Source organism: Epinephelus fuscoguttatus, linkage group LG3, assembly GCF_011397635.1.
Source record: "Epinephelus fuscoguttatus linkage group LG3, E.fuscoguttatus.final_Chr_v1".
NCBI classification, from domain to species: domain Eukaryota; kingdom Metazoa; phylum Chordata; class Actinopteri; order Perciformes; family Serranidae; genus Epinephelus; species Epinephelus fuscoguttatus.
Genome location: NC_064754.1, coordinates 21,235,311 through 21,248,056, shown reverse-complemented (window position 1 = coordinate 21,248,056; position 12,746 = coordinate 21,235,311). Strand labels below are relative to the sequence as shown.

The following is a 12,746-nucleotide window of genomic DNA, read 5'->3' as shown; positions in this document are numbered from 1 at the left end:
CTTCTTTTTTTTTTATTCCTCTTCAAGTTAGAGTTATTTTTAAGGGACGGGGGATTTTGTGGTTCCGTGGGATAAATGTCAGGTAAGGAAAGGGAAGAGGAGTTTTTGTGTGAGTGTGTATGTGTGCATTCGTGTGTGTGAGTGTGCGTCCGTTCGCGCGCACGTGAGTGTGAGGGGGAGACAGTAAAGATAGAGGATGGTTGTTAGGTTGCAGTTAATCATAGCGGGACCTGCAGGCTCTCCGTACCATGCACATGCTGTTACGCACAGCGGCTCTTGCGCAACAGCCGCGGCTCTGTGTTGTAAATGATGAGAAACTTACTCTGTCACCTTGACGGTATTTATAGTTTTTTATTAAATCCCAGAGGTCTAATCGTGAAGGTGAAACTGATGTGTTGAGACTAAAACATCCACATGAAACTTTTGGAATGCCAAAGCATATTGTTTTGTGTTTCCGAGTGAAATAAACACATCTTTCTGCATTTTACGCAGCCTCATCTCCACCAAAGATTACATTTTTGACAGAAAAAATTGCACCTCTGCACTTTTTATGTGCATCATGCAGCATCATATTTCCCACTTAAATTTTCCTACAGACCATGCAAAGTATTGATACGTTTATTGGAAGAGCCGGTTGTCTACAGAGAGGAGAGCGCCCCTCTTCTCTCCTCCTCTCCCGGTATGGAGCAGGTGGATGGGCCCCTGCGCTCAGCATCTGCTGGGACCCCACGTTTGCATCCCCAATCCTTTTTACAAATGCGCACCGTTGTTTCAATATAATCAGCTGTGGGACTCGCTGTTATTTATCCTTCCTCGCACCACTTAGAAGACATCTTCCCATGTTTAGTAGGCATGACATAAATTCTCCGAAGGAAGCCTGTTCCTTGACAGACTCGCCTTCTTGGAATCTAACCGATAATGACTTTGTGTTTGCCGAGGCTCGCGCACCCTGGGGTGTTGGAGGAGAGAAATGCGTTATGGGCTCGTGTTTCAAAATCTCCCCTCTCTCCCTTAAATATCAACTAGGTGACACGAGGGATGCGGTATTTTCACTGTTGTTAGGCCAAATTATATTTCCATCTGATCGATGGAGACGCGGAGCAGCTCTGCGCAGTGCGTTCAGGACAGACGCGGCTGTGGTGAGGAGCAGGGCATCACCAAGCCCCAAACATTTGGCAGTACTTTGGGCATTCCTTGTAAAACACACACAAGGCAAGGCTTCTAGAAAGAGAGAAAAAACGCAGCCTAACATTAATTCAGACATTTTTCGTGAAACGAGAAACGAGATAAATAAGCTCATGGTTTCCAGCAGGTGTCTGATCACCTCGGTGCGTAAACATCAGTGACCGATCAAAGAAAAGAAAGCAACAATTTTAATGTTCAAGTTATGAATCAGGGGATCTGATTGTTTTTTTCTATTCGTGGTGTTTTCTGACACAACCAAGCCATAAAAAGCAGCACCTGTTTACCTCTCAGCGAGGAGAAAATTACTCAAACAAAATAGATGCCAATGTGAAAACGAATGTCCCCTTAGAATTTATTGATTTCCTTTTTGATTGATTCCTGCATTAAAGACATTTTCATGTATTTTATATTTCGGGGTTAATTGTGAATTATTCCAGAATTAATCAATCAGTTTATTTCCATATTAACTGATTTGTTTTTAAGGCAATGAAACACTTCCCCCCTGAATATTTGGCTGGAGGTGATGCTGTCACAAATTTGAGAAATAGATGAAAAAAAAATGGGAATTAAATATTTTTTTTTCTTATATTTTATTAAGTTCGGAGTGTTAAGATTACATACTGATAACTCATCTACATGCAATCGTTTTCCATTATTTCGTTTTTCTCCAAACTAACGAAATTAACAACAGTGGCGATTAAAGCACGACTGCGAGCAGATAATTCACACCTTTCACAAGAGGCCTTAATAGGCGTTTAATCTTTGAGGAAACTTTTTTTTTCTGTAAGCCACGCAGCAGGAGATTCACAGCCTTCACAATCCACGCGTGTCAACAGGAAACAACACGAACAGCATGCAATTTAAATGAAATCAATGAAATAGATTCGATAAATACTGCCTATTTTCTCAGCCTCGTAATGTTCAGAAATCGGTGCACATTTTACAAAACACCGCGAGAGGGAACTTTCATAATTGTTTTTATGGAGCACAAAAAAAAAAATACAATCATTAATTAGGAGTTGAATTATTTCCCAGGCATTACGGAGTGATAATATTTGGAGCCTTAATTGACCCGCTGCTGTACATGCGTGACTATGAATATCGACCCTTGCAAGTTAAAAACCCCGGAGTTAAGTGATACTACGAGCCTAATTGGTTCATCAGGGATAATTTCTGCACAATACAGCAGCCGTAGGCCGCGTCTTTTTTTTTATTTATTTATTATTTTCCCCTCCGCTTCAAGTCGGAGGAACGTGGGAACAAGTAAAGGATTAGAAAGGCTCGTAAAAAATGTGCCCAAACCTCCACCTGAGGATCTGGTGCTGCCACCCAGGCTTTCAGCAGAGCCCGGAGAGGGAGAGAAGAGAAAGAGAGAGGAAGAAAGGAAATCAGTGTATGTCTTTAATCTAAAACTATCTCTAAAATAGAATCTTCCTTTTCTTTTTGCAAGGGTGCTGTAACGCGGCTTCCTTTGAAGTGCGACAGGTCGACTATGGGCCGAGACCTGGAAGAGGTACAGTGGCATTACAGCTTGCTTCTGTCTGCTCTCAGTGCTGCCTGCTGCATCTCACACGGGGACTCTTTTATCCACATGCCAATACAAGGCTTTATAATGTGCAAATATGCATGAGAAATAAATGCAGAATTTTAGATAATCTTAATAATAATATCAAAAAGAATAATAAACATTTTCTTATAAATTTCACTTTTTGCATTTCCTAAATTTCACATGCAACTTTCTAAATTTTTCTTTTCCTCACATCATGCATTTGCAAATTTAAGATCCTGAAAAACTTTATTAAAATCAAACCCAAAAGCTGCACAGGATTGTAATAAAATCAATATTTGTGTATTTTTATTGGTAATGTTAATTTTTTCCCACCTTATTTAAAAGAAAAACTGTGCTGTGATTAGCTCAAAATGTCTGTTTTTATTTAAGCATCAAATTGTTAGCATTTATCATATAAATATCACAGCATTATGAAAGTTATTTTTAAAAAATCCCACCCTAAATTCTGGCTTCAGTTCTTCCATTTCCATCTTTCTTTAATATGTTTTCATGTTTTTATGTCTTGTGCCATATTTAAACTTTTTGTTAGATCAATTCGCAATTTGATTTTCCCTGATTCCATATATTTGGTTAATGCAGTGCAGCCCATAGAGTCCTGTGTGTGTGTGTGTGTGTGTGTGTGTGTGTGTGTGTGTGTGTGTGTGTGTGTGTGTGTGTTAAACCTCTGAATGCTGTTAGCTCAGGACATGATGACAGACGTATTAGTGGAATAACATGCTCTGCTTTGTTTTGTCTGACTGAAGAAATGAGGTTGATATTATCCTCTCCAGTGCAGATCACAGAACGCGCTAATCTGCCTATTAACACACTGATACACTTACAGTGGTGAGTGTGTGAGTGTGTGTGTGTGCACACGTTGTTTTACACAGTGGGGTACAGGCGTGTTGCATGTTGCATGTGTGGTGCATATGCACTGCTTCTTGCCATTGTGTGGGACTGGGAGGCAGTGATTTGATGCATATGTGTAGAATTATCCACAGTCAGTGAATGTGTGTGTGTGTGTGTGTGTGTGTCGTTACACTCAACTGTTATTATTTCCATGTCTGTCTTTGATGGGTCGTTGCACACAGAGCATATGGATGCCTATACGTACATGTATCTGGTGTCAAGTGTGCATGTGTGTGTATGTGCTCTGACACTGAAGTTTATGTATGTGTGCGTTAAGGCGTTTGTGTCTGTGCTTTTGCCATTTATTTTTCTGAGTGGGTGGCTAAATACTCATATGCCAGTTGTGTGTGTGTGTGTTTGTGTGCGTGAGAGAGAGGGAGAGAGAGAGTGAGCGTATGCAGTTTTGTGGGTGTGTGTCCTCTCCCTCTCTGAGCGTGTGTGTGTGTGTGTTTCTGTGTGTTGGCTCTGGCTCCATGTGTGTGTGGGTGCGAGGTGAAGTGTCTCTTGGCTGGCCTTGGCTGGAGAGCTGGAGGAGAGCAGAGGTGAAAGAGGAGATTTGCAGAAAAGACACGCACCACTTCCCCCATTACTACTTTTTCTTTTTCTTCTTCTTCTTCTACTATGTCTCTGTCTCTCACTGCCTCTTCTTCTTCTTCCTCTCTCACTCGCTTTTCCTTCCTCTTCTCATTCCCCACACCTCACCCCCCTCCCTCCTTTTTCCTTTCTCTTCTTCTCGACTATCTAAAACTCTACCTCCACCAGCGGTCCTCCACATGCTAAATCACATTGTTTTATTCTGCAGCTACTGTCTTTATAGAAGGAGCTCTTGAGATTGAAGCTGTGTAACAAAGTGCCACTATGGGCGTTATGGTTACCATTTGAAATAAGACACACAGACGTGTGACAATGTTTCTTCAGTGAGAGGAAGTGACTTTGTGTGCCTCTCAATCAGCCTGATTGGTGAGGATTCATATCCCACCGATAGCACCTGTCCATCACTGTGAAGTTGTAGTTGGCTCTCGCAGTGTTAAATACAATTATTGCAATGCTACCGGCCTTTTTAGAGGGTCCACATCATGACATAAGCAGTGCTGAGAAAGGCCACTGTGGCGTCAGTCAGCGGGCACCTCTTTCTGTCTTTGTGCATATGCAACACTGATGATGTGAGTGTTTCCTGAAGGCAGCATTATTTCTGCAAGAGAGAGCTCAGAAATGGGAGAGTAAGATTGAGTGGGAAGGTGGCTGAAGCTACTTGTATATTTACTGTATGTCTGTGTGTGTGTGTGTGTGTGTGTGTGTGTGTGTGTGTGTGTGTGTACTATTAAGAACCCATCTTTGACGGAGTAGGAGGATGTACAAGGTCCCATTCATGCTGTGGTCCCCACTATATTTACCCAGGCACCAACCAGGGAGATATGACGTCCGCAACATTTTTACTTTTAACTTGTCTCAACTGGCTTTCTTAAATATGTTTTTTTGCTTGCATCACAAAGCATTCTTTTTTATTGCAATCTGAAGACACATATATAGAATTTGTTTCCTTGATATGCCTTTTAAAAATATTTTTCAGTTGCCCCTAAAGTCAACGTCTACAGTATGTTTACGTGGACAAAAATCAATATCCATGATTTTAAATCCATCATTTTTTTGGTTTGGTTTTGTGTCAGACTGTTGAGGAAAATCCGTCAATACGACTCCTTATGCAGACATCTCCGTTCTCCTCTCTTTGCCTCACCATCTCTCACTATAACAGCCTTTCTATAAAATCCATTTTTTTCTCCTTTATCTTTTTAGTACATGCATGATACCACCACCAAACAAAAAAAAACACACAAAAAAAGCCCCGCACATGGCCATGATCATGTGTGTCCCGGGTCAGACAGTAACCTCTGTAGCTGTGCAGTAATGCCCTGCAGGACCAGCGTTATGGGTAAGCACCGACCCTGACTCTGTGTGCAAGACCCGGGGCAACCAGCGATCAATAAGCATCATGTGAGCATCACTCACGGGTTCCATGTCAGCTGTTTCCTGTTTTTTCCTGAGGAGACGGCCGCCTCACCGCCGTGGTGAATGCCCGAATAATGGGGAGGATACAGAACGTAGAGAGACGCTATCATGGCAGTCAGAAGGCTTTCTTTATCGTACGTCTGGCAGGGCAGTGTGCTGTGTGTTTTGTGTGCATGTGAGTGTTGAGGAACGATAGAAATGCAAAGCCATCTGCTCTGCTCTTATCAGAGGGCTGAGTGGTGAAATCTAGTATAGCTGAGTCTTTCCCAGGGACTTCTTTAAGTCCTGTGTGGGCATGTGCATGTAAAAGGAAAGAAATACAATATTTATTTCCTTTTGTTGGTCTTTATTTACTGTTAATATGTGCGTTATTTTCGAGAGAATAATCAGTGACGTAGTGGTAATCTGAGCAGAAATCTTAACATGGAACTTTAAGGAGATATGTGTGGCGTTTTAGGCTGTTGCGTCGGTTTGATGCGTTTAAATGAATATAGTGTTCAGTGTGGTAGTTGAATGTGGGGTTAAGTAAACTCAGCCATGTGTGTGACACGTGATTAGACCCCAATTGCACTGACACAATTAACAAATAGAAGAAATACAGGTGAAATTGTATGGAAAATATGTAAATGTTCTCCTCTTTTTTTTTTTTTTTTTGCAAATTTTTGTGCAGATTCATTAGATATATTTAAGTTGATCAAAATTTTCATCACTGCTTCCCCTATTTCTCAGCTGATGGCTTTTTAAGCATCTGAACACCACTCTTTCACTCTGTTTTCCCTCCTTTCATTTTCTACATTTCTGTCAAAAGAGGTGCTGTTGGTTATTTTTCTTTGGGTAGTTTCCTGCGGTGGGGAGAAGTCGCCGGTGTGAAGAGGAAGTGTGTGTTTGAAGGGTCAGTCGCTCAGGATGTCACCACCCCGCCACTGGCTAATGAGGGGGGACATAAGCACAGGGCCAGGGCAGCAACACAAACACACACACACACACACACACACACACACACACACACACACACTGACACAGCAGGAATGCAGCAGCTGTCACCAAGGTCCAGGCAGTTATGAAAGGGTTGAAGTATAATTGTGTCCTCTATGCATGTGTGTGTGTGAGTGTGTGAGTGTGAAGTGGCAGTACCAGGGGTCACGGGGGTGTTGAGAGCTGGGAGGGGCCCACATTGGCTTTGGTGACCCAGAGATCGCCACCGGCAGAGAGGATCATCACACGTGATTGACTTAAGTGAAAAGAGACAGAGAGAGTCAGAGGAAACGTAGAGTGTACTTCGCTGCAGTATTTTAAGACGCGACCATATGGCGGAGACATTGTTGTGAGAGGCTGTTCTTTCCCGTCCTGTGTCCAGAGGAAGGTGACATTAGGTGTGACCTGTGCTAAGTGACAGGAACTTGGGCATACTTTCACCACGGCTTCTCCCTTTTCCTGTTATTCCTCAACTCCTGTTATTTTGTTTTCCTTGGAGCTGCGCCAGCGCAACGGGCAAATCGACAGCCTACTATTTTTACATCCGTCTTAAGGACCCCTGTCTGCTCGCTCTGCCTGCCAATTTGCCCCATCAGCAGTGGCAGCGAAGAAGAGCTCTCAAGGCACAGAGCCTTTCATTTTTCTGTTGGCGGTGTGGCTAATGCTGTCACTGTTATTTGAAAAAGCACTCAGGGTGAATTGCTATTATTATTGTTAAAACCATCATCATCATCAGGCTTATTTATGGTTATGGATAATTATGGTAATTTTGTTCAGGGCTCACAGTTGACTCCATCCCTTTCCCCGGCTAATCCGACATGTGCTGTTGAGTGTGTGTGTGTGTGTGTGTGTGTGTGTTCGTACTGTACCCGATGTGCTGGCAAATTACCAAAGTTGTTGTGCAAAGAAAATGGTTTTCCAACAGGTAACAGTGATTTCATGTCTGCTCTTCACATGAGAAGAACTTGTGTGCACGCAGGCAAGAATAAATATGTTACATCTCTTAATACATATGTTGAACTCTGTGACTTGGGTGTGTGTGTGTGTGTGTGTGTGAGGGCAAGGGGGTAAAGGAGAAGGAGAGAGAGGCTTTTCCCCCACTATTTTCTGTTTCATTTCTTTCTCTAAGTCTCTCTCGCTCCCATGTTTTACTCTCCGACTATCTCGCCGCTCTGTTCTGTTCTGTCTCCAGCTCACCGTGGAGATTTGATTGCTAGAGGCCCAGGGAAGATTTTTGGGAGGTTCTGGAGAAGGGAGGCTAGTGGTACAGGCTGTGGTAGGCTTGTAGCCAATGTACACACACACACACACACACACACACACACACACAGATATTCAGTCCTACAGGCATAGATACCTGCTTTCACATACTCCTATCATGTCTTTTCTGTGTGTAAATTGCTGCCTAACTATGTTGTCATTTTACCCCCCCCCCCAAAAAAAAAACAAAAAACAAAAACTGGAGTCCAAACTCATTAGCTACTTTTTGTTGCAAGCAAAGTGTTAAAGCAACATGTGTAAGCGTTTGTTTGTGCTCTCTGCTGACTTTGTAAAGATGTTTGCGCTGTTGGATTAATAACATTTAATGGCCACTGTTAAATGCAGCTGCCTTGGCATCCCACAGCTCGTGTTTTTCTGGCGAACTGAGACTCTGGGTGGCTTTTTGTTTTTGAGGATGTGTGTGTGTGTGTGTGTGTGTGTGTGTGTGTATGTGTGTGTGTGTGTGTGTGTGTGATGAAATACCACAGTGTGTGTGTGGGCTGGATGGAAGAAGCATTGTGTGTGTGTCACTGAGCATACCTGTTCACACTGCTGAATTGAACCTCTCTGCATGTGAGCCGATCACATATTGAGCGGCACTGCGCTTCACTTTCTAACAATCCATAATATCAATTACGTCACAAATGATCTAATTAGCCTACTGTGATACACATCAATTGGTCTGACCCTGTATCCGTGGCAACCAGCCAGGGGTGGGAGGCCACCATGCGTGACCTCTGGCACCGCACATTGTTGGCCGTCCACCTCTCGTGACATTCATTGTGCGATTGAAGTGACGGCTTTGGTCTTTTAGGACGGGACAAAGTGGGAATTCATGTAAAGAAAAAAAGCTCTGTTTTTCAGTGTGTGTTAAAAGGTGTATTTTGTGTTGTCGACCTGCACCTGCGTGCAGTCACGCGCGCACACACACACATGTATAAACTTGCTTTCTCTATGTTGATGTTTTCCCTGTAAATGGCCTGAGCTGCCTCTTCCATTGTCGGGAAACGCACTCAGCGATAAGTGCTTTGTTGGAGCACCGTTCGTTGTGTGATGTGTGTGACTCTGACTGGCATTTAATATTTCATGGCGTTTAATCTGTTTGATATGTTTCCTCCAAATACAACAAAGCAAAAAAAAAAAAAAATCTGGGGCTTTTGTTTCCTTTATCCAGGCCATTACTTCACAGCTTGTTGATCAGTTTAGATTTGTAAAGGGTGGCAACAAGGGATTCAGATTTACTGCCATTTTCCTGCATGATCATAAAGCTGATAAATTTAGCATCTTGATAGGCTAAATCGGGGCCTCATGAGGGCAAAGGTGATCCTTTGAGCCCAATCAATAGGCGACCAGATATAGCTCAATAACATAAATAATAAAAAACACCATAAACAAACGGCTGTGTGATTTATAGCAGTAAAAAGGTGAAATGAGAGCACTTAAGGAGCAGTCAAGTTTACAGGATGTAGCAGCAAAGAAAGATAGCGCATTATGACAAAGAAGAGGAAAAGGAGCCGGCAGCTTGTGCATCAGTCAGAAGGTGAGGAGGAGGCTCTCTATGAGATCAATTGGTAATAGGCTGAAGTCACAGAGGCGATTAGAGGCGTCGACTTGCCTGTGTTGTAAATGCTGTCAGATCTGTTAAAGGAAGCCTAATACCTCTCAGGTTGAAAGCTGTAATAACATCAACTGTAACTGGATCCGCGGGGAAGTGCAAGTGAGTCTGCGTGTGCGAGTGGAAAAGGAACGGGAGGAAGACGAAAGTGTTTCATTGTGTGTGCGTGTGTAATGTCTAGGTGTGTTTGTGTGTGTGTATGCGTGGTATAAAGCAGCAGCAGCACGCACAAAGGCGAGAGCCGCGGGGTTGCTCCTGGCATTTTTTCGGCCACCAGATGCCTGTCACTGCTTTAAGGGGAAAAAAAGAGCAGGGGATGAGGAGGGGAGAAGGACAAAGAGGAGGGAGGGAGAGAGAGGGAAGAGGTGGGATGGGGGGGGGGGCACCGCTGTTCAAATCATGTCACGTAGCGCTAATTCATCCAGCCTCATTAGAGAGAGGGAAGGGACCAGAGGGCCTCTCTCAGGACAGGGCCCGGGCTCAAACACACACACACAGCCACACGCAGATATATGCATACACTCATTGTCTCAGTTTTTCTCTGGCACATACTTACACACAGATGCAATTTTTTTCCTTTCCCTCACACACACACACACGTACATACACAGATGACACTGGCACATGGCGCAGTGCGGGGGCAGTTTGGGGAATAGAAAATTGCCTTCTCAGGAAGGCCCCGGCCAATTAAGGACCTGACCGTATTGAATGTCAAGTGTTAATTTAGGCTCCCCCTCCTTCCCTCCCTCCAACCCCCCACCCCCCCCACCCCACCCTCACCCTTCAATTTCCCAGCAGTGGTGGTGGTGGTGGGGGGTGGGTGTGGGGGAGTGCGTGCGTGTGTCCCAGAGATGAGCAAATACATGTCAAGCCAAAGTTGATTGCCTGCGCCGTATTATGTGTCGCAGGCAAGTGGCAAATGTGCTCCCTCCTTTTAGCCTCTCGCGTACCCCCTGAGGGACGCCGCGGTGGTAGGAGGAGGAGAGAGGGAGGATTAACTGTACCGCAGTGATAAGAATGGGGGGTTTTACACTGGGGAAGAAGGGGGGAGAGCGAAGGGGACAGACAGGGAGAGAAGTAGAAAAAGGGCACAGGGTTTGTTTGATCTCACAGGACTGGGCGGTGACTTTGATAGTCTTTTAATTGCCTTCATTTTCGCAGAGGTGCTGTCCCTGGCAGACACTCTCAGAGTAAATAGTTTTAAATAGAGAATGAGTAAATTTCCTTTACAGTTTGGAGAGCCATTTATTTGAGAAAAAAAAGGTCTATTAACTTTATGAGAAACTTTAAATGATTTCAATGCGACGGCTGTGTATTACACTCACAGTTGTGGCATGATCCAGGGGCAGACAAGGTTGTTTGTGAGTTGGACTGATGGTAAATGCCCACCTCCTTACCTCCATGATCTAATAGACATCCACTTAGTCTTAATGGGCAGATTCCCTTTCTCCTCTCGTGATGACTGTTGCACTCTTTAAAGGTGGAATTGCCTGCTTGTCTTTCCTATCAACCCCCACCTCACCCCTCCGTCAGCCTCTGTATCTCATGCTCACTACCTCTCTCCCAGGATAGAGGGGAGTATTTCTAGCAAAATAAATATTAATGCATCGCTCGCATTCATACCAAAGCCAATTCTCCTGCTTTAGCCAGCCCTCTGGCTACATCTGTTAGTCAAAGGCCCTTTGTTTTACATTTGTGTCGGCGCGTTTTACGTCAACGCGTTCGCCCGTGTGTTTCTGTGTGTGTCCGGTGATAGCGGTGATGTTGTGAAATTGAATAGAGAGGGTGAGTATTGATCATTTCCCCCTGTGTGTTATTAGTGCCTGCTGCTACTGACAAAGAGCATGAGCCACCCGCACAAACACAAACTGACACACACATTCACACACTTACACACACACACGCAGAGCTGTTGTTTACTCAAGAAATACAGTATGTTGTTTGCATGTTTTGACAACCGTAATACACTGCGTCAACAGGAGAAAAAGTATACTTTCCTGCTACATAATATTTTATGGAAATATCAACATTATTGCCCAGGAGTGGTGGTGGAAACCTGTAAAATTACAGCTCCTGCAGTGTTATGACAGACTGGGTTACGTGTCACTGACTTATATGTGTCAAGGGTCTGTTCAAATGGGGCAAAACATTTTTTTTTTTTGTCCTCTTGACTCGCTCGCATTTACGTGCTTTATTATTACAATCTGTTTTGTCAATCTGCTGTGAGCGATGACACGATTTGAGTTCACAAAAGGTCACGGCGAAGTGTAATTCAATCTCTGATCACTGATATCTAAACAGCCATTCCTACAGGCCTCCAGGGCCGGGGGAGAGAGAGGGTGTCAAAGCCCAGTGTAAGTGCTCCGTCTCAGGGTAGATAGTGATGTCTGCAGGGCCTCTGGAGCTCCAGTGGTCAGCCACGACTGAGAGGTCTGTCAAGCCCTAATTGATCACCCTGACCTGGGGAGCTGAGGATAAAGGGAGAGGGGTGTGGATGGATGCAATAGATAAGGCTAAGGGGAGAAGAAAGAAGGGGGAAAAAAGAAGAAATTGTGCGACCGGTGGCTTAATCTCTCTGGACTGGCCATTTTTCCCCTCTGGATGATAGATATAGTAGGCCTAGCGTGTGACACAGATGGATAATGCAAGCGTCTGGGGTGATAGAGTTATAAATTAACACATTACTGGACCTTAATGTGGACTACTGTGGACGACCTCACACCAACATCATCAACCCTCCAGGCGCGCGCACACACACACACACACACACACACACACACACACACACAAACAAACACGCCTACAGTCTCACTGATGCGTCTAGCTGAGCTCAGGGTGCAGATTGTACTCCTCAAGTGGCATTGATTTGTTAAAGTGCTGAATTAGCAGGAGAAGTCCAGCTGCTGGCGCTTCTCTACTTTCTTTCTTTCCTTCCTTTTTTTTTCTGTATTTTACAATTTCGTTCTCTTAACTTCTCCTCCTCCTCACACTCTTTCTCTCCCTCCTTGTTGCTTCACTCGACTCAAAGGCTGATTTTTACTCTCTTTCTGCTCCACTTTCTTGTCTCCTCTCTCTCTGTGTGATTGACTCGCTCCTTTACGACACACCTTTTTTCTTGGTCACAAGTGCTCCTTCTAGCAGCTTTGCTCTCCTTGGTTGTCCTGGCAAATGCCTGTTTCTATTTTCCCCCTCTCCTGTCTCCAGCTGGAAGGTTTCACCTAAAAAGAACAGTTGGTTTTTCTCTCC

At 44.1% G+C, this 12,746-nt stretch overlaps 1 protein-coding gene across 6 annotated transcripts in view; it reads left to right on the top strand.

The window, feature by feature from the left end:
* The window catches only part of bnc2 (basonuclin 2), a 190,177-nt gene that overhangs the window by 91,790 nt on the left and 85,641 nt on the right, over window positions 1-12,746 (top strand). For 5 of the 6 annotated variants that reach the window (XM_049569608.1, XM_049569611.1, XM_049569610.1 and 2 more), the window contains one exon: window positions 2,636-2,698. The exons of the other annotated variant lie outside the window; for it this stretch is intronic. In XM_049569608.1, the coding sequence (XP_049425565.1) occupies window positions 2,636-2,698 (63 nt within the window). The remainder of the gene's footprint in view (window positions 1-2,635; window positions 2,699-12,746) is intronic. 6 annotated transcript variants of the gene reach the window in all.